At 38.9% G+C, this 21770-nt stretch overlaps 3 protein-coding genes across 4 annotated transcripts; 2 read left to right on the top strand and 1 right to left on the bottom strand.

Annotated features, from left to right (window-relative positions):
- The first annotated feature begins 616 nt into the window (after window positions 1-616).
- On the top strand, window positions 617-10085 carry LOC132131185 (ornithine decarboxylase antizyme 1-like). Its single transcript, XM_059543178.1, is given in 6 exon segments — window positions 617-795; window positions 7700-7745; window positions 7747-7833; window positions 9084-9259; window positions 9347-9432; window positions 9525-10085. Coding segments are annotated over 6 exon segments (645 nt in total). The 5' UTR covers window positions 617-676; the 3' UTR covers window positions 9656-10085.
- A 98-nt stretch (window positions 10086-10183) lies between these two features.
- On the bottom strand, window positions 10184-13471 carry LOC132131385 (inactive tyrosine-protein kinase PEAK1-like). The gene is made up of 4 exons (XM_059543399.1): window positions 13207-13471; window positions 12882-13033; window positions 11995-12491; window positions 10184-11539 (listed from the first exon to the last, which is right to left on the bottom strand). The coding sequence occupies exons 1-4, from the start codon at window positions 13281-13283 to the stop codon at window positions 10484-10486; spliced, it is 1782 nt and encodes a 593-aa protein (XP_059399382.1). The 5' UTR covers window positions 13284-13471; the 3' UTR covers window positions 10184-10483.
- A 4429-nt stretch (window positions 13472-17900) lies between these two features.
- LOC132131272 (uncharacterized) lies at window positions 17901-21551 on the top strand. Of its 2 annotated transcripts, XM_059543297.1 has the most exons (6): window positions 17901-18014; window positions 18129-18202; window positions 20592-20820; window positions 20904-21058; window positions 21139-21243; window positions 21331-21551. In XM_059543297.1, the coding sequence occupies exons 1-6, from the start codon at window positions 17957-17959 to the stop codon at window positions 21349-21351; spliced, it is 642 nt and encodes a 213-aa protein (XP_059399280.1). In that variant the 5' UTR covers window positions 17901-17956; the 3' UTR covers window positions 21352-21551. The 2 variants fall into 2 exon arrangements, with proteins under 2 accessions (XP_059399280.1, XP_059399279.1); XM_059543296.1 differs by lacking the exon at window positions 17901-18014 and having other exon boundaries at window positions 18021-18202.
- The last annotated feature ends 219 nt before the right edge of the window (window positions 21552-21770 follow it).

Genomic DNA, 21770 nt, shown 5'->3' with positions numbered 1-21770 from the left:
GTTGCAGCTACATAAACAACAAAATTACGAGAGTTGGCAACTGATTATTAGGCCTTTTAAATGTAATGCATATAATTCTTAGTCTAAACAAACAAAAAACAACTGCATTAGTGGTAGTTTGTAGTCAAAAGAGAGTTCTTATCAAGCAGAGCAGGAGTGCTCATTCAAAAACTGTAAGGAGGAGTCTCAAATTCTTCAGAGCCCTGAAGGACAGGAACAGCTGAGACTTCGTTATTAAAAATACAAGCACTTGCGATTTTACATGGCCGATTTGCAATCATGAATCGAGTGTTGGTATTAAACATACAATCGCCTCAAGCAGTCATTTTACGGATATTTTCCTGTAAAAATTAATATTAATATTAATATTTTACAGTTAATCATTTATTTAAATGCATTACTTAATGAATCTTCAATACTCCAGGCTACGAGAAATATGGTTTATTATTAACAGTAACTCTATTAGATATAAATTATAATCTATCCTAAATTCTAGTTTTTGCATACTGCACTATTATGCATTCATAAATCAGACATTAGGCATGTGTTAAAGGGAATGGCGTCACGTAGAAGCCACGCCCACTCGTGCTCCGAGTATAAATACAGCGGGCCTACGGCCATTAACACTTTAAGTCGGAGCACGGACAGAAAAGAGTCAGGCCTTGACGTTGGCCGGATGGTTAAATCCAACCTCCAGACGATCCTGAATAGCCACTGTTTTGTCAGAGAAAAAGAGAGTAATATATCCAAGATGCCAGTGATCGAAATGACCCGTAATAAACCCGAGAGTGAAAGGTAATGTGGGACTTTTATGTAGCTGGTTCGCTAGCGGCCTTGTTTAACCAGTTCAGCCTAGCGCGATAAATCAGTTGTATGACGAAATACAATGTTATTTATGTGCGATTTAATGTTTTTTTACTTCTTCTTTGCGTTCATAACGAGCTTTAAATCTACCCATCTGTCAAAACTCTTTAAATAAAGGTATTTCTGAATGAATTATGTTAATATTACGTGAGAAACCCTCTGTTCAGGTGGGATCGTGTTGTCAATCAGTCACGGATTAGAATGATTGACAGGCCTGTTGCCAGGTAACAGTTTTTTTTCGAGTTCGCTAAACATTCGAGAAACTTCCAGACGACCAATTCAAACTTTTTACTGCCAGTTTAGCGGTCTTTAGAAGTCTGTGTAGTCTCTGTTTGAGGTTTGAGCTAATACCAGATGATTTCAACGTCGTTGTGTAGCATCATAACATGTCGTCATTCGTTAAGTCAAATTATTGTATAGATTTACAAATGTTTATCCTGGATATTGAGGTGTTGCATAGCTCAACAATTGATTGACGGGTGAGTGTTCGCGAGGTGGCTAACGCTGAAATGCTAACTGGATAAAGCGAAACCAGTGGGGTAAAATGGCACTTGACATCGTTAAGATTACGTTATGAATAATACGTCGAGTAAGAATAATTAACAGTCATATAAACGAGTATTTATCCACAAAATGGTGGTTAAAACCGGTATGAGGCGAATTGTAACGTGCTAATGGCTAAACGTCGCCTCGCCCATCCCCCCTTGTTTGTTGCTCGGTCATGCGTCATTGCTGTACTGTATTGAGTACCATGATGATTTTCTTGGTTTTAGGATATAATTAATTTCTTAAACCAAGCTTATTTGTAATGTAGAATGAAAAGTAAACATCGTCGAATCCAAATGTTAGCTAAATATAGTATGAGAGAAATCTATTCAGGTTCGGTTTGTTGTCTTGATGCATTCTCAAAGAATAACCGGTTTGCAGGGGAAATTTGGGTTAGTACGTCAGGTTTTAGATTTAGTCATGTCTGAACTTGTATGTGGCAAATGGGTTGTAAGTAACACTGGTTACCTCTGGTCTCCTTTTTTGGTAGGAAGTTGCATCACTGCATGAAAGACATGAATAATCTGGTGGGCATCACAAATCCAGTTTTAAAAATATGGGCGGATGTTTTGGCTTCCTGTGCTTTGCCTACTCTTTCATCAGAGGGTTTCAGGGCTTGCAGTAACCCCTTGTACTCCTTGGGTTTGAATGATGTCTGCGTTCATTCACCTGCCACAGGCTCTTGTGTAACCACCGTTCATCCCTTCCCATGTGATCCCAGCATCTGTAACAGGCTCACTGACTTCATGGCTTAGGCAGATTTCAATGGGACAAACTAAAGTTCTTGTTGCTGTTCACACATTGCTTTGCTTGCAAGTGGCACTGACGTGAAATGAGATTGCACTAGTTTGCACAGATGCATCCATTCGTTTTTGTTCAGGTTAAAGTTTTGCATGGGCAAGTGTTGGCCTGCGTTGTATTTTAACGAAGTTCCCTATATGTTGTTGTCCTCCACCAGTCTCCCCCAGCCCCCCCCCCCCCCCCTTACAAATGTGCACAGTTTAAGATCTTTTCTTAACTAAGGGTTTAAAAAAAACGGTCAAGGGTCAACTTTCACAATTTAGATTTATACATCACGTGAAAGCTGAATAATTAAGCTTTCCATTGATGTGTTTCGTTAGGACAATATTTGGTAGAGATAAAACCGTTTGAAAATCTGTAATCTGAGGGTGCAAAAAATCTAAATATTGAGAAAATCGTCTTTAAAGCGGTCCAAATGAAATCCTTAGCATATTACTTATCAAACAGTAGGTTTTCTAATCAATTTTTATTTTTATTTTTTTATTTTTTGGTAAGATTTTATGGTGTTCCAGTCAAAAGTGACCAGCCTACAAATTTTTGTAAGTCTCAATATGCTGTTATTAAACATTGGATTCAACTTGTTTTCTTTCAGTTAGCACAGGTTTTTGAGTGATTGCGAACATAGCCAAAATATCCACAAACAAAGATTTTTCGCTTAAAGGTGCACGACCTCAGTCAAGTCACATTTATTTATATAGGCCTAGCGCTTTATACAATACAGATAGTGTCAAAGAAGCTTTAGATTTTACAAAATGTGTGCTGTTGGACATGCAAGAGGACAATAGAAAACAATCCGTTAAAGTCAGTTCATTGTTGATTCAGTGATGTCATCGTTCAGTTCTCTTCTAATAGTGTCTGTCTCTGTGCAGTCAAATCAACAATGATGCCAGAAATTGTGTCCCCAACAAAGCAAGCCAAAGGCGACAGTGGCAACTTGCAAGGAACCAAAACTTGGGAGAAACCAGGTTCAGTTGGGTGGCCAGTTCTCTCCTGGCCAGATGAAGCCAGTATTGTGTGGTTTAATTTCAAGCTGCAACACATTAGATTGAGACAAGGACTCGCCTGGTTCTTGTGGTCTTGTGCTGATGGCCGACGGTCTTCACAGGGAATCTGTTTCTAGGGTTTCTCTTGTTGACATTCATGGCTGTAGAGGTCATCTCTAGGTGCTGATCCACCATCTGGACTGGATACGTTAGACCATAGTGACCACCTGATCTTGATACGGACTGGATCTGTATGGCTACGGTGACCTTGGAATAAGAATTAAAAAAGACTAATATTAGTGTAGATGCCATTCTTATGATGTAACAAGTATGTTGGTGTTATGGGAAGTGTTTCTGTCTCTGGTTGATCTAATAAATGCAGCCAAACAATCCTTTAACTCATTTGAGTTACAGAAAAGTGAATTGTTATGTGTATGCTAGGTTAAAGAGATGGGTATTTAAACTAGGTTTAAACTGACAGAGTAGGGCTGGGCGATATGGAGCAAAAAATATATCTCGATATATTTTGCTGTATCTCGATATACGATATAGCTCTATCTTTACAGGAAAAATAACCCCCCAAAAACTACTGTAAAAACAAACATGCCAAATATTACATGTTTAGGGCCCTGTGAAATGTTTTTTTTTCTTCACCATATGTTTTGTTACCTAATTCTGTGTTTAAGCAAGTGTAATTATTCAAATGCATAAAACAACTTTAATTTGTTACCCATTTTTCTTAAAATAGCCTTATGTGAAATGTTTTTTGCCCTCTGAAATTGTGTATTCACATTTTTCTGGTTATCAAATGAAGGCATAAAACATTCATTTAATTTCTTTTAATTATTGAAAATTAAGCAAACTTTTTTTTTTGGTAAACAAAAGGGGGATTTACTATTAAAAATAATACATGGAAGAAATGTTGTGTGATTATTCCTTAAATTGTTCATTTCATTTTAATAGTAGTAGGCTTTCTACATTCTGCTGAACAATAGGCTAGTAATAGATTTCTGGCAAATACTTTTATTTTGACAGGTTTACCTTTACAGTTCGGTGTACGTGATACTACAGTCTATGATGTGATATGACGCTAGTTTTACTCAAATCAAACGGTCAGATGCTCATGAAGTGACTCTCCGTGCAGTTCTGGAGATGTTGTTCATGTGTTCACGTCTTTATTCAGTTGAGAGGACGGAAGCTGTAATCACCGGAGCGTCACGCGCGCTTCCCGGTTTGAAAAAAAAAAAAAAGCGCTTCTGCTCCATTCATTAACACAGACACGCAGAACATGCAGGATTCATATTTAAATAGACTTTTCCGGCTTAATATTTGTAGATATTAGTCCATATCGCGATTTGATGTGAGTGCAATGACCTACTTTTGATAATTCATTTAAAGTCCACATGAAATCAAAATGGACTATTTACTTTGTTCGCCTAAATTGATCGTTTGTGCTGAACAATTCATCCATGCGAGTCAATCCACACAAAAAATTTTTTTGGCTTCATAATCTTTAATCAAAATCTGAAAATGCCCCTCCCCTCTGCATTGGAGGACCTTCACTGATGACGTAGGCTTGAGGAATTTGGTGTCTGCTTAATCCGTAACCACGCCCCTCCAACTGACAGTAGACAGGCTGCCTGTGTGTTTGCGAGCATTGACAGCGCGTGAAAGGAGAGATGGCGAGGAGGTGCATTTTTGGTTGTGGAACTCACGGAACACTTTTCCCTTTCCCTAAAATTCCCTTCGTTACGGTCCGATTTTTTTTTTTTTTTTACGTTCCTGTTTTTTATCTTCCTCCTCCTCCTGCTGCAAACAAAATTGCGGTGATTCAGGTGGCGAGTAATCCTCAACAACTGATTGTAAACTTGCGTTTGGATCTGCCTCCATTTTTTGACTTAAACACCTACTTATCTAGATCCAATCAGGTGCTATTTGGAAAATAAGCCACGCCCACTATTTTCCTCATTTATTCCGTTTCTCTCTGAAATACGTCACAACACTGGAGAAAAGTCGTTTGCAACTTCCGTTTCACGGGGACTTTAAAATTTGACAAATTCCGTGACATTCCACGTTAATCTGTAAATTCCATTTTTATGACTGGATTGCGCGATTCCGTCCGCGTTTTCTGCATTGCGGAAATCATAGGGCCCTACAGTAGACATCTGCCTGCTGTTCACCCGACGCCTTAAAACCGATGTATGTCCATATAATGGAGCCAGTTGTCTTTTTTTTTTTAATTTTTTTAATTTTTTTTTTTAATACTAGTTCTGCAGCCTCCGGGCTGGTTGCGGACGCCGACATGTTTATGAGACCGCACGCGAGGGGGAACAAAATCAAGGAGGCGGGGGGGCGAGCACAGCACAGGGAATACAAACAAGCAAAGTGGCGGAATCAGAATTAAATATAAACAATATATCGATATATATGATATGTCAATCCATATCGTGTTTAAAAAATCTCGATATATTTTACATATCGCCCACCCCTATGACAGAGTGTGTCTGCCTCCCGAACAATTCAGTGTAGATTGTTCCAGAGTTTTGGTGCTAAATGGGGAAAAGTTTCTGCCTCCCACGGTTGATTTTCGATATTTTAAGTCAGGGGTCCGCAACCCCAGGACTGATACCTGAATACCTGAAAGTACATACTTAACATCAGTCAGTCAAGCAAAGTAATATGATATCTGGATAATCAAGTACTATTTAATGATAGAACTTTAATTATAATTCATAAACATGAATGCGCAGACATTTTAACTGAATTTAGAACTGGTGCTTTGTTTGTCATTCATTGTTTCTGAAAAAAAAGGCGGAAAAAATTATTAATAATACTGGTAAAATAATCCGAATTCTACTATTAACAACAGTATAACATGCAATAAGGATGAGCGAGCTGCTAGATTCATGAATATTAATCCAAGTTGTGTCCATTCGTGGGAACGGATTTGCTGAAATCAAAACCGGGACAATAAGTGAGCACCAGGCAATGAGATTGTCGTTTGCGCATTAGTTCCACCCACTACCGGAAAACCCGGCTGTTTTTAAAAAACGGAGGAAAAAAAAATTACAAAGGACCTCCATTATTTTGACAGGAAAATAAAACAAAGAATATCGCTTGCATGTAACGCGTCAACTCTGCATGATATGTAAGACTCGCTCGCGCTCTCTCTCTTTCGCACTTTGCGCATGTGAAAGCGACACGAGTCGTGCGCCTTCACACTATAGTTTAAGGTACACCACATTCAAAAACACGGGTACGCTGTGCATCCATTGAGATGAACATGAAAATATCACAGATCGCATGGAGCGTGAAACTCTGAAGTGAGTGTTCGGTGAATTAATATATATCTGTGCTAAACTTATACTCCGCATCAAACTCGCATACTGGTGAGTAAAATCTGAGAATTTATTAGCCATTGACTAATATTAGACATAATTTAGTTTCCAGAGTGAAGATTGTCACGTATGCGAGTCATTTAATCACAATGTAGAGGGTTGTCGCATTAAGAGTTGAATTTATCGCACACAAATTTCCGCAAACCTTCACATCTCGGTCAAACCCTGGTAAGTTCATTCTCCTCCAGCATTCTGCAACATTTAAGATTATATGGACCGTTTGTTTATCTTGTTTTTAACGGCATAATAAGCAAACTAACAAACAGTATTATCGGTTGCATGTCTAATAACTGCTGTTCGGGGGATGCATTTTATTTCCAGTCTATTTCCAAGTACTTTTTCAGAAGTTAGCTCTGTGGCTAGTAAGTTTTTACGCTGTTCATTTTTGTTTGTAAAAACATTGTATCGCTACACATGTTTGACAGCTCTGGCGTGACGAGATAAGTAAAAAAATTATAAAAAACGCGCTGCGTTCGTTTGTCGATGGTGTAAAAGTTTGCGAGCAGAGATTTCTTTCAGTGATACAGCATTGAACAGGGGACTTTTCCCCCAACGTGTTCCCTTAACCCAGGGGTAGGCAAGTTCTTTTTTAGAGAGCCGCATTCCTGCACAGTTCAGCTCCAACCCTGAAAAAAGAAAACCTCACCTGCCTGTATTTTAGTAATCCTGAATGGATTGATGAGCTTGTTCAGGTGTTTTTGATTAGGGTTGAAGCTGAACTTTGCAGGTCTGCGGCTCTCTAGGACCGAACTTGCCTACCCCTGCCTTAACCACAAAAAAAAAAAATATATATATATTTTATTTTTTTCAGAATTTAACAGTATGAAATTGAGTCATCCAGTTGTTTTTATATAAGCTATGCATTTGGTTAATTTTGTGAATTGGTAAGTTTCGTCAGGCTGCGAAATACTTTATATTTGACTTTTTATTCACACCCCTACATTTTACCAGCATTTCTTTACTTTCCAAGGTATTGAATCAATGCTCTACCAGTTGAGCTACTAGAACCCTGTCATTCAGTGATTCTTTACAATTTATAGCCAAACATTGTAAATTAATGTCATGCTGTGTGATCATTAAGAAGTATGGTGTTTTTTATGGTTCCAGTTCCCATCGCTGCAGTAACCCGTGTCCGGGGCCTCTGTGGTGTTCCTGATGTCCCTCTCCCACCCCTGAAGATCCCAGGTGGGCGAGGGAATGATCAGCGGGATCACAGTCTTTCAGCTAAGCTATTCTATTCTGTGAGTACAGAGGTTTGGCTCACATTGCGCTTCATATACATTTGTGTGAATACATGATATCATGAATACAGTAAGTGAATAATTTGTTTTAATTTTTTAATATTGTTTTCAGTTCGTATTACTAGGAATTCATGATAAAGAGAATGTGTGCATGATGAATGCTGTTAGTTATCTCGCTGTGCAAGGGTTATATTGTATCTACATAATCTCATCACCTGTGGGAATTGATGTTGGACATTCCACCTCACCTGATTAGTTAATGACTTAAAGGGATAGTTCACCTTCAGTTGAGGGCATATTACAGAAAGATCTTTAACTTTAGAATCCCATTTTATCAGTTAAATAACCATGGCAATTTCAGTTAGGACCTCATTTAGGACAAAAGCTATTACAGAACAACATTTCATAAGTGCATTATCTTAACTACAGATAGGAAAACGGTATTACAGAAGCATCCTAACTTGCCTATAATTCCTAAAAAAAAAAGTCTTAACTTAAGGATAAACCCATTGGTGTCCCAACTTAAAACCTTTTTGAAATCCAACTGTAAAAAGAAGCCAAGTTTGATGGTGGAGAAACTAAGCACCCAAATGATGTTGCATTTTAATGATAAAATGCATACTAAATGTATATAATAAATAAATATTATAAATGATACTAAATAATTAGACTGCCACCACACATGATTTTGCAGTTAGAATACAGAATGTGTATATATAGATATAGAGACCCTATATACAGTGTGTGTGTGTGTATATATATAGTTGACCAAGTTTCGACCAACATTAGAGGCCCATGAGCTGTCGCAGAGCACTATCAGTCATTCTGCAAGTTAAAAGCATGCCGTTGTTTCTCCATTTTGATTTTGTTTACCTCTGCTGCCTCTTGCGCATAGTTAGTTGCTTGGTAACAGACCTGACAGTAGATTGATCAAGTGGTTAAAGATTTCCTAACTAGACCCAAGATAAGATTTGATAAGAATCCTAAATCAAGTTAAGATTTGCTTCGGTGATATGAATTTGTGAAATCCTAAAAAATATGATCATATCTTCAATTAAGATCTAGGATAAGAAGTTTCTGTAATATGCCCCACGGTCCTCATTGACTTCCATAGTATGAAAAAAAAGTCAATGGGGACCGGCAACTTAAGGTGACCTATCCATTTAATGCATCTCATCCAATGTTACAGTTTGTTAAACATTGTCCATGATTGCATGCATATTATAACTGTTCTTATGTGGTCTTTATAGGATGCTCAGTTACTGGTTCTTGAGGAAGCCCCTCAGTTGAACAGCCGTGTACGTTTTTTGCTCTTTGAGCGGCACTGCTCTGTGAGCAAGCACTTAGTCTGGAGGGGGGCACTGAAAGGGGGAAACCTTTACATTGAAATCCCCACTGGTGTCCTCCCGGAAGGGAGCAAAGATAGGTTAGTCCAATTAAAATTCTTACGATTTTCTTTTCTCCCTGCTGAAAATGTCATGTGGCTTAAACCGATTGTCCCTTTTTGCAACAGTTTTTCACTCTTGCTGGAGTTTGCAGAGGAGAAGTTACAGGTTGATCACGTTTTCATCTGCTTCCATAAGAGCCGAGATGACAGAGGTAAGGTTTACATCTTTTCTCCTCCTGTAGTCATGATTTTGTAAGGAGATATTTTGGCCTGTTTTTAACCCTCTTTCTGCTTCCGTCTCCAGCATCTCTGCTGCGGACGTTCAGTTTCATGGGCTTTGAGATTGTGAGACCGGGTCATCCCCTTGTCCCAACCCGCCCCGACGCTTTCTTCATGGCTTACAGTATCGAAAGAGACTCCGACAGTGACGAATAAAGCTTTTCAATCACATCTTGCTTCTAATTATTATGCTGTATATCACTAAACATGGTCACCATTAAAATAAACATAGGATGAATGTCAAAATAGTTTTTTTTTTTTCGTATTTGCACTAGTGTAAACCAAATTTCCAGTGACCATTCGGTTTTAAGCTATTACCACTGGGCTTACCTTCCAGTGTAATTGGATTCTTTGCTGGTTCCCCTTCAACCATTCCCACACTGATCATTTGTAGTGCATAATATTTATAGTGAAGATCCCTCAAACAACATTGTTTGTAGAATCATGGTTTTCATTGTTGATGTTTTATTTTTACAGTTGTTTTCTTAATGCGTGCATGAATTGGAGTTTTTAGTTGTGACATCAATAGGATCTGTCTGCATGTTCAACAGTGTGCAGAATAAAAATGCTCACCCTATACCACTAACTTCGTTTTGCTACCTCTTTTCATTTCCACATGCATAATGTAAGTTATTAGACCACAGACCATGTCTTACGGTGTTTTTAAAACTCTTTATTAGTCTCTTTATTTTTCCAGGTAATTTTAATAAGTAAATGCCACAAGGTCATACATACTCCAACAATTAGCTGATTTTGCAATAATAGTTTATATTGCATAGACTTTTACTGCAAATGGGAGGTTTGTGCAGGGGTCCTCAAGTACCCAGCAGTTCATGAATACGAATTACAAATATGGCACAAGGTGATCAGTTTTTTAGATTTTAGAACCATTCATTTAGATCATATAGCTATATTCTAAACTATAGATTAGTTATATCTGAGGCTCATCAATTGCTGTAATTTACCATTTTTCATTTTTATCTGTTAAGAAGGTGTAATGAAGTCATGAAGGCCCAGACGTTTAGTTATGCTGTGCATAGTCTCTGGGTCAGTAAGGGATAGATATTGCAGACAGAGATAGTCTTCCCAGTCCAAGCCAGGCTTATCCCGAAACAGTCCCTTTTCGGCAAGCTTGAGAACCAAAAGAGATCGTTTAAATAACAGCCAATTAGAAAACACAGAGTTCCCCATTTGGTTCTGTTGAAAGAGTCCTTGTCGAGGACCCCAAAGCAGGGCCTGGAGGACACCTGCCACATCGGCTAATAGTAGCTCAGGTTTCTCAGATGTAAGCTGGGTTACCAGCCACAGCAAACCTGGAGTGTATGGAGTGTCTTGTGGCACCTTCCACACAGATGAGCAACTGTCAGTGAGATGTAGGCAGTACCTCAGCAAAGTCCCCAACTGGAACTCTTGGGATGTTGCTTCTTGCGAAACTTCGTCCTCAAAATGGCTCTTCAGGACCAAACGAGGGGTGCCCCACTTCTCCCACAAGGTTTTTGTCCTCTTGTCTGTTGGCTCTTTGGATACTGTGATCATGGGTGTACCTGTAGAAGTGTCTGTATTCAAGCTTCCCTTTTTCATCTCACTTGGGTAACCCCTAGGGACAGTCACTTTCCGCATGATACTAGGCCACACTAATGTCACACTCTGTGGTTTCAGTTCCACTTGAATGCCTTTAAAACATCCCGGTTGCTGTAGTCCTAGTACCAACTGGAGGGCAAGAAGACAAAGCCTCCTCTCATAAACCTCTGGAAGGGTAGAGTGCAAAGAGTGTCCTTCCTCAACGAAGTCCTCCAGTGTTCCCAATGGAAAGTCTCTTAGCACAGTCACACTAACACCATTCTCCAGAAGATCAGCAACTGTTTGCTGTTGGCATACTTCAGTGGTGTCCCCATGTGAAGGCTCTGGAGTTGTCTGAGCATGCTGTGAGATGGAACTTTGATCTGTAGCTGTACATTGTGGAAAATGGATCAAGCCTTGCTCAATGTTAGGATGTGGCGTGGACATGGTGCAGTCTGATACTGAATCACCTCTGTGAACCTGGTAAAAAAATGTAGGAGTCATTTTGAGTTTTCACACATTTTCTTTTATTCATTTAAGTAACACGCAACATATAGGATTCTTTAAGTCCCTTACACAAATTGTTGCATTGTGACTAAAATGTCTGCTCTAAAGTCTTGGTAGCATGTCACACTGTCGATGCTGTTGCTTAACACCTGGCATGATTAAGGAAGTGTGGGTTTTTTTTATTGAGGGTTTTGTACAGCAAGCTAGGGCTGCCTTATAAGGGTGTGCATTTTGCCTGTGGTTCAGGGTCGAGCATTGATGGCCTACTTGCTGCTTTGGATTGAAAACCCTTGTGCATTATAGCCCACATATACACAAACAAATGGCAATGGCAATTATATTTATAGAACACTATTTAGAACTAGATTCAATGTGCATCTAGTTTAGTTTGATGGTCTCTTATGTTATTATACTGTTGATGTTCTTACCTTTGCTGAAAACAGTCTCCCAGGAACCTTCGGACAACACACCAAGTAGAAAGCAGTCCACTGCTGCTCACACAAAATAAAGTCATTAGGCTGAGAAGTCTTTGCTATCTCCATTTCATGTTCATTTAGGAAGATGCTCGATTCAATGTTCTGCAACGTGTTCTTGAGAAACTGAAGATAACATTCTTGGATGCTCATGGGAACTTGCTCATGGCTCTGGAAGCTTCTGAAGACACTTTGAAGTTGCTCATCTGGTGTATCAAAGTTCACCCTGTGCATGGACAAACCCTGATACTCCTCTGCTTCTTCTTCTTGTATTATAAGTGTGTCATGGAATGGCGTTGTCATGTATAGGGGATTTTCATAGTTGCTGGTTCTTCTATGATCATGGTAAGGAGGGTCCAGAGTCTCCGCTGGGAGGGATAGGGTTCTCGTCAGACTCTTTTTGGGTACTGGAGGCGGAATTTCATCTGAGAAGAATCGCACCTGGTGATTTTCTGAGTGACAAGATAAAGGTAAAAAAAATTCTTCTAGCAAGGGAAGACATAAAGAATACACATGCCCAAATGTTGTTTAATGTCATGTGTTATGGAACCATGAAATGAAAGTCGGTGGAAACTGTCTCAGTTCCCACATTACCATGAAACACAGACTACATGTGGTTTAGCTGTCTGTAAGCAGCTTACTGTATTGGTTTCAGGTGTTACTTCCCTCAATAATACTTTTGTATTCAATAAATAAAGTGTAAAAGAACATAACCAGAAATGAGGAAGGCTAAACATGTAAAAAGTTACAGAAACCAGTTCTCATTTTATTTAGATCCTTATCACTTTCATCAAAATTAACCTTTTTGTGTTAAAGTATAGAAACATGTTGTCAGTGCTCACCATAGCGATGATGTATTGGACAGTGGACTGCATTACAATCAGTAGGAGTGAACACTTCAATAAATGGAGATGCTGGGGTCTGAGGTCCAGGCAAGTGTAGGTCTCCCACCTTCAGCTCTAGATCCTTGATGGAGTTTGAAGAAGACTTGCTCCTAAAAAAATCCAGAAACATTACAACATGAAGTTACTGGGCCTGAATTGCTTCACTTCACTTCGAGTAACTTTCCTAACCTCACCTGCTTCAGCGACAAGTAACTTTCGTGGTATGAGGTTTCCTGTAACACAGCTCAAATGTGTGCCAAGTCATAGTACTAGCATCTCTTACCTGCGCTGTTTGATGGGCAGTTCGGGTGGTGATGTCCCTGATGCTCCCAGGAGAGTGTAGTCTGTTGCTTGATGCATTGTAGTATAGCGTGTGAAAGTGTGAGCGTTCGTAAAGATGGTTCACACTCCTCCAACTGTCAGTTCCTGTAGTTATCTTCTAGTTCATTAGCACACATGCAGTTACCTCACTTACTCTCTGTCTCTGTGGCTGTCTGAGACATTGCCACAGCATATCTAGTATCTGAGGTTGTGTAGCGGAAAAGTTGAGTGCATTTTGTGCACATCTGTTCTCTGTACTTTCAAATAAGGAAACTTTGAAATAAGGAACCAGTTTTTACTGTCACTGGATGACATGCTAAAATGCATTGTGCTCATATACTGGGCTAGATGTGTGTTAAACATGAATCTAAGGGTTTTTATTACGGAACAACACTGTTATAAATTGGAGAAACGTTTTATAATTTTATATATTACACATCTGTGTTTTCTACAAAACATGAAAACTAAGGATCTTGAAGTACACCAGTCACAAACTCCTTGCCAAATTGAGTTGGAAGATACCGGTGATTAGAGTAGATATGTGATTTTTTTCCCCCCCTTAGCATTGTCATTTTTCAAACACTAGAGGATGCTGTTTTTTCTCGCTCAGTCTGCTTCAGAGCAATTGGAAACAACCATAGAAGACCTATGACTAAACAGATTATATGCATTTCCTGAAAAGGTGAAAACAGTTATGAAATACTAGCTGCAATAAGACAAGCACAGATGAAAAAAAATGATAATAATCTAAGGTGCAAACAGCAATTTGTAAAGTAAAAAGGTTTATAATTTTCTAATGTTTATTCCAGAGTCCAGTATTTTTTTGCTCCCACAAAAAGCCATTGTTCTCCATAATGGTAATCATTCTAAACTATGAATGCATAGAAAATATAAATTATAATACACTCAACTTTATCATTCAATAGCATAATGTAAACTGGGGTTCAATGTAATTTATGCATTGAAACTTCAAAACAAATATCCATTCAGAACCTTTATGTTCTGTTATGCATTATATTTTGGACAAGACAACTTTTGCAGATAAGTGTACTCTACTAAAGCTGTCATAAAGAGTAAAAGAATCCAGATTTAGGATTTGCATGTTCTGATGCGCAAATCGAGCGCATTTCTTACAAGTCCATTGTGTTCATGAAGTGATCAAAAGATGAATTACACAGTTCTAATTTAAGTGAGTGCAGGGAAAAAGCCCTAATCAAAATGAAAGAGAGGGTGAGGGTGAGGAGCAGGGGCGCCCCCAAGGTGTGGCCACGGCCACCACTTTAGAAACTCTGGCCAACCCTAGGATGATTTACAGTGTGTACTATTAATTTAAATGCAGAATGTAAATTCACAATAGTTTAAGAAGTGAAAAAACGTGCAGCACCCGCTGCAGCCACTGTTTTGCATCTCTGAGCAACATGAACGTGTTTCGTTCCTGAATAAACCAACCGTTTAAATGGATCGTTTCAATCGCAATGACTCACTTATTAACAGTGACTCGCTGCCACCTACTGGGGGTTTTAAATTCAAATTTAAGGTACCTTTTCATTTTTTAAAAATAATTTCAAACATCAGTTTTCAATGTTTTATGTGTAAATTATCAAAACATTAGTTATTCATTTGTAACTGCAGGTTAAAGTATTCAATGTCTCACAGAGCTGCAGTAATCTGTGTAAAAACATCTGGCACTTTACTGTGGCCTCATCTGGCCACCCCTGTTAAAAATTTCTGGTGGTGCCACTGGTGAGGTAGGGGATAATAGCAAAGCAAGCACTGAAGAGACCTTGAAGTGGACCATCATTAAGCTCATATGCTCTTCACATGCTGTGGTCCTGAGTGCTGGGGGTTTCTTACGTACAGATTTTACCATGGATTTACGTAAGCAGCCTTGTAATGCAGTCAGTCAATGCTGACAAACTTCAGACTTTCTTAGGAACCCACTTGATCCCAAATGGAATCTCATTACATCATATTCATATCATAGTAAGGTTGTCAAGGGGATAGTAGGTAAAAATATAAACATATATATATTTATATATATATTATTAAAAAAATTAACAAAATAAAACAAAATGGAATTGGCAAAGAGAGTATCGTATCGTATTTTTCTCAGAACTAATTTCATATTTCTGAGTTTTTTTTGTTTGTTTTACTTTTACCAGCTGGATTCAAAAATATGTTGAGTGTATTTATGAAAAAAAAAAAAAAAAAAAATTTTCTACAGTATGGTTTGAAACCGAAGAAACATATGTACATAAAATATTTAGTTTAAAATGTGTTTGTGTTTATAGGCCTTTTAGGGTCACTGTATATCAGAGGACTGAGGCTTTTGAAACTATTTGCATGTTTATTTTCTTCATAAAGTCATGGATAACATATATCTATAAATCTGAACATTTAGACATGAGAAATTAATTAATAAAATAAATAAATTCTCATACAACAAAACAGACGGCATCAAAATATTGCATTTACAATAGAAGGTGCTTGATTGTCATGTTATTGAGCAACACTGCTCTGGGTTTGTTCATTTGAGGTTTGAATAGAAATCGAAAGACTTTCTGTCTGCTTTGCGAAGAATAACCCCAAAGGCTTCGCTTGCTTTTGCTGACCTGTTTCACTGACTCCGTTGTTGGTAATTTGTTGTGTAGCGTGCCCAACGCCGCATCCAATGTAGAGTAGACAGCACTGCTTTTGTTAACACACAGCTCGTAGAAACGGGCCTGGCAGCTCTCGCCAGTTCTAGACATGGTGAAAGTTTCCTGATTGTGTCTGAAGGCCGAATTTACATGACACATTATAAATGAGCATAGTCTGCGATAGATACAGTGCCAAAAAGAAGAGAAGAGGATAAAGACAAAGGTAAAGAGATGTAGTGAAAGAACAATTTATTGCATAGGAGTAAGATAAGTTTAAGTTTACCTTAAACTTAATGTTAGCAGTTGTTCTGAGTTCTGAGTTCTTATCATTTATTTCTGTGATACAAAGCTGAATTTTCAGCATCATTACTCCATTCTTCAGTGTCACATGTGACATCTAGTCTATCACATGATCCTTTGGAAATCATTCTAATATGATGATTATGAGTTCTGCTGTAATGTGTGTGTGTGTGTGTGTGTGTATATATATATATATATATATATATATATATATATATATATGCTAAATCATGAACACAATGGCAGGGTGAAATGGGCTGTGATGCATGGGGCGCCAGGTAAAATCTTGCCTAGGGCAGCAAATTGGTCAGGTGCCGGCCCTGGATGGGTTCATCTCTTCATCATGACCCCAACGTCTATGGCCCTGGAAGAAGAGAGCCTCTTCGGTGGCCATTTGTGGGCTTTTGCTCAAAGTTACGAAGCAGTATGAGGTGGTGACTTTAGGAAGGTGAGGAAAAGAAAGAGCCGCCCGGCTGGCAGAGTCAGAGCAATGTTCAGCTTCCACCAGAGGACTAGAGAAAGAACAGTCGCTCTGAGTTTGATCCTGGCTGATGTCCGAGATGGCTTTTCTTCCAGGTACAGGAGATGCACCGAACCCCGAGGATGATGATGACGATGACACCGATGATGAAAGAGAAAGCCTGCTGATAGGAACCGCTAATGTTGTCAATGCTCCCCCAGTCTTCATCTTCTTCACCATGTCGTTCTTCCTCATTCACTCTGGATCTATAGCCATCCTCCAGGGCGAGGTTTGGAATGGTGAATTGTTGGATGCTGTCTGGTGTCAAGACTATACTGCGTATGCTGTCTTTACTCCCGTGGTTTTCTGACCACGCGACCTTCCGAAGGAACAACTTCTCGCGGTGGCCCATTTGAGCGCGAGTATTCCCGCGGAACTGTGTCTGCTCGCGAACGGGAATCCCGCGCTTTCTGACTGGCTGTGTGCACTCGTCCCCGTGTAGTTTCCAGCACTGATGGTGCGCGTTACCGTCATGTTCATGTGCAGTGCTGCCATGCTGTGCTGTCTTACTATATAAAATATGAACACGTGTTATTTATTACCTGTTTGTGGAAAGTTGTGACTAAAAGAGCAGTCTCAGAGATTTATAGTGCTCCAGGGAGCCGTGAGCGGAAACATGCCTAAATATGGCTCTCTCCCGCCAAAAGGCTTTCCTTGACTGACGTATAAAACTTATAGCAGTACTTTCATTAAAAACATTATAGTAACAAATAATTATGTATGTACGTATTTGTACTCTCTCTAAGATAATGGTATAGTGTGCACAAAATAACGGGGTTTAATTTAAATTAAAATAGGTATGAATGTATTTTAGGAATTTTTTGTTGTTTATGACTTCTTGAAGTCCAATCATATGGGTATTTTATTTAAGTTACAGTTTAATTAATTAATTAAAACGGGGAAATTACCTTATTAAATCATTTGATTTTTATTATTTAAGTTTTCATTGTTATTGTTTTTTTTTTTTTTTTACCAAGATTTAAACATTAATTTGTAGGTAACAAGTGTTAGTTACTGTTGCTTTGTATATAGCTTACCAAACGCGCACATAAGAGTATTTGTGTATTCCCCCCCATACTTTATTTTAAAAAACATGTAGTGTTCACTATGCAGTACACACGCACGCGGACACGCGCACAAAGCGCGGTGGGCTGGAAAAACTCACCTGTTTTAATTAACACATACATGGCTGCTTGTTAATTGGCAGTGACTCGCGCTTCCGCAGTCGGTGGATTAGTTCAGATAGCATCGAGATGACTAGCCAGTGCAGCTATCCCGTCGAGTCAGAGGAATTTGAGGGACAAGAGGCAAGTTTATTTGATTACATTTATCACACCGAGACAAAAAAAATGTTTATTTATTTTTTTGTTCAGACGTACAAATATCGTTTGTTCAGACAAAACTTTTGTTCTCGACAGAAGAAAGCTGTGGCGAAGAGAGGTGGAGTCGTTTCAGCCATCTTCTGTCGGATTTCACAGTTTTGGCCGGTCAGATTTACTGTGAGTAACTCTCTAGTGAACTAGAAAAGTGATTACAAGCTGCACCCTGGCTCTGAGTACAACCTTGTGGCATCTTTTAATCAGCTTATTTAATATATTAAGTAAATATTCAAGCCATTTATGTTTATCTTATTAAACCGTAAATAAAACTAGCTTAAAGTGGTCTGCTGGTCTCAATGGACATATTTCATGTTTGCATACTGAGAAACCAGATAAACCATTAAGCACCAGACTGGAGAGAGACGGTGTTCTGTCGATGTAGCATACTAAAATTAAACCGCTAGTTCAACCAATTGATAATTTATTCACTTTTGTGAAAAAGCTGCATTCTGGTACAGGTTTGTTAGTAGTCTGTTCTCATTTAAAATGTCAGATTATAAACAACCTCAAAACACTTTGGTTATATATATATATATATATATAGCCAAAGTGTTTTGAGGTTGTTTAATAATCTTAATATGAATATATTTTATATTAGTATATTTTCCCTTTGAGTTTAATTTAAATGGTCTGCCTTTTTTTGCCACACAGAAGAAACCCAGTGCCGCAAACCAGTGTTAAAAAAATGTAAAATTATATTGTAACGCATACCAGTTTGTAATCAGTGTTATTTTAGTATCACCGAGATCCTATTATAGTTTCTAATTAACATTTTTAAATCTTTTTTAATTTGTATATTTTCTGTTTTCATTTTAATTTGTTCACTTTTTATTTGGTCGACGTAAACTGAATTAAAGTGAGATGTTGAATCCTATTTTCCCAGTTAACATTTACTTTACATCAGGGGCGTAGCAAGCTTTACAAAAGTGCGGGGATGGATGTGGTTTGTTTATAAACAATAAAAACGATGAATACAGTGACCGAGGGGTACAAAATGCAGGGCTTAAAGTACTCTGGCACTGTGCCGGATTTCCGGCTTGCAGCGTTTGGCTGGGAAAAAAATAATCCTACATTTTATAAAAAAAAAAAAAAAAAAAATCCGAAAAGGGGAGAAAAAAAATGCCCACACAAAGCTTTTTCTCTGGTGGTTTAAATAATGTAACCATTTACTGTTTTTAAACATTAAAATAATATACACTTTTCTTTCATAGTTCTTCAACAGGAATGCAAACAATATCCCAATAATAGCAATTAGCATTAGTCTAAAAAACGAAATATAATACCGAAAACACTCGACATGTCAACAAAACGATAACGGAACATCTTCCCAAGCACATATCAAGCTTATTTAAAAACATCGAAAGCATAATCACTCATTCAAAGTACCTGGAAAAGGGAGATGTAAATAACCATAACCATAAGTTCCCGCCTCCTCAGCACGAACTGACCAATAAAACCCCAAGAGAGGCGGGACTTAAGGCAGAACAGCCAATCATCAGCCGGTCACACTCAAAGCCGGTGTCATGTTTGAGAGGGAGGGGGGAGAGGAGGCAGCCGCAGCGAGCGCAGACAGAGATCGGCCAGAGAAATGGAGGAGCGACTGTAGTAAGGCGTTTGTGCAAAACTCCGGAAAAACTGCAGAAAATGTGCGGGTGTTGAACCCTCTCACCAGGAAAAGTGTGGGTGTTAAAACACCCACATCCCCCACGGGTGCGACGCCCCTTCTTTACATAACTTAATTTACCCCTATTTAAAAATTTTACCCCATTTCAGTAACTGTCTGCTTCAGCTCAGCTTCTAAATCTGACCTCAGAAGACTACAGAGGGTAGTCCGGACTGCTGAGCGAATCATTGGTTCAACCCTCCCTTCTATTCAAGAACTGTACTTATCCAGAGTGAGCTAAAGGGCTGGCAAAATCACTCTGGACCCCTCACATCCAGCACACTCCCTCTTTGAACTGTTGCCATCTGGTCGACACTACAGAGCTCTGAACACCAGAACAACCAGACACAGGAACAGTTTCTTCCCTCAGGCAATCCATCTAATGAACAATTGATAAAAACTGTGCAACACACTACACTATTTATATTTATTTACATTGATTATATGTATGTATTTACATAGTCAATTTGTATATTTTCGTTCCTTACCTACCTATTTGTTTTTTATTTATTTATTTTTTTTAAATTCCATTTTGTGTTTTTTTTTTTTGTCACTGTCATTATGTTGCACTGCGGAGCTTCTGTCACGAAAACAAATTCCTCGTATGTGTGAACATACCTGGCAATAAAGCTCATTCTGATTCTAAATATCCTTGTTTGCAATATCAAGCAGCATAAGGGACTATTTTTGTACAGATAAAATAACTGGAAGCAGATGGCAGAGAAAGCCTTGCACATTCAAGTTACAAATGGCCATGGCTGATCTGGGTTTTTTTATTTTTTTGAAAGGTGGATACTGTAACTTAAATGGACATTTTCTGAATGATGTAGTATGCCTTTTCTTCAGATGCGAGCTCTCCGTGGCTTGTGGTGGCTGTTTGGGTTCTCCACCCCAGTGAAGTCTGTCTCTCCCGCTCGGGAGGAAAAAAGTGGTTCCCCAAAAGAAAGGCAGTGCAGAACAGTCCGGAAGCGTCTTCACAGGGTCACGCGGCTGTTGTTGGCTGTCCTGCCCCGGCGCTTCCAGAGCGCTCTGGGTTATCCGGTCTGCACCAGCATTGGCTGTTCGGTGTCCCCTGGTATGCTCATCCCTTTACTTCAGATAAAATCTGTTTTCAGATTTGGAAAGAAGCAGCCAGGTGTGTTTTTATTTCTGCTTTAGAGGTGCGTTGTTCCCCTACAAAGCCTTGTGGCAAAGGCAGCAAGAGAAAACAGGATGACCTGGATGAGGAAGAGGAGGTAGAGCAGCACTCCTGGGTGGAGGCGCTCAATCAGGAGCTGGCCGAGGAAGACCACGCAGCTGATCCGGACTACGAGGTTTGCATTACCTTCTGAAGTCCTTTTGGTATGCATCACTTGTTTGTGCCGAATATTGGGATGCTCCTTTTCTCCTGCAGCCCAGCGCGGTTGAGTCGGACAGCGAGGAATACCGGTCACACAATAACACTGAGAGTGACTTGGAAATAGAGAAAGGTGTCGTGGTAATCAAAGATTTGGAGATGGTACAGTTCTCCTCACTCGCTTACCACCTTTTTGCTGTTTTTCATTCATCTGAGCTCTATAATTCCAAGTCCTGTTTCTTTTTTCAGGTAGTTCCTCCTGAGAACTAAAGATGGCAGTGTGTACCAATGCTAGTATGCAAATCAAGAATATTGCCACGGTAGTAGAATGTTTTTTTTCTTTTTTTTTTTTTTCTTGGCAGGCTCAGTTGATGGCTTCCCAAATTGCTGCTTGCCTTCATTTAATTTTGTATCTGTTGTGTGTGTTTTCAGTGTTAAACTGCCAAATAAAAGGATTTGTAGTACATCTAGTTAGTGACCTCTACATAGTGTCCTATGCAGTTTGGCCAATAGGTGGCAGGTGCTCACTTAGGTTTTGTTTGGATTGTTTTGATTCATCAAATATTATGAGAATATTTTTTAATGGGTAAGTGAATATTGAATTCTTATAAAGTTATGCTTTTGTGCTCTTTAATGTTTGTTTACATACACATGCAAAACATATTAAATGTCTACTTAATTAGCGAAAT

This window comes from Carassius carassius, chromosome 48, assembly GCF_963082965.1.
Source record: "Carassius carassius chromosome 48, fCarCar2.1, whole genome shotgun sequence".
In the NCBI taxonomy this organism is placed as follows: domain Eukaryota; kingdom Metazoa; phylum Chordata; class Actinopteri; order Cypriniformes; family Cyprinidae; genus Carassius; species Carassius carassius.
This window is presented reverse-complemented; position numbering and strand designations above follow the sequence as displayed.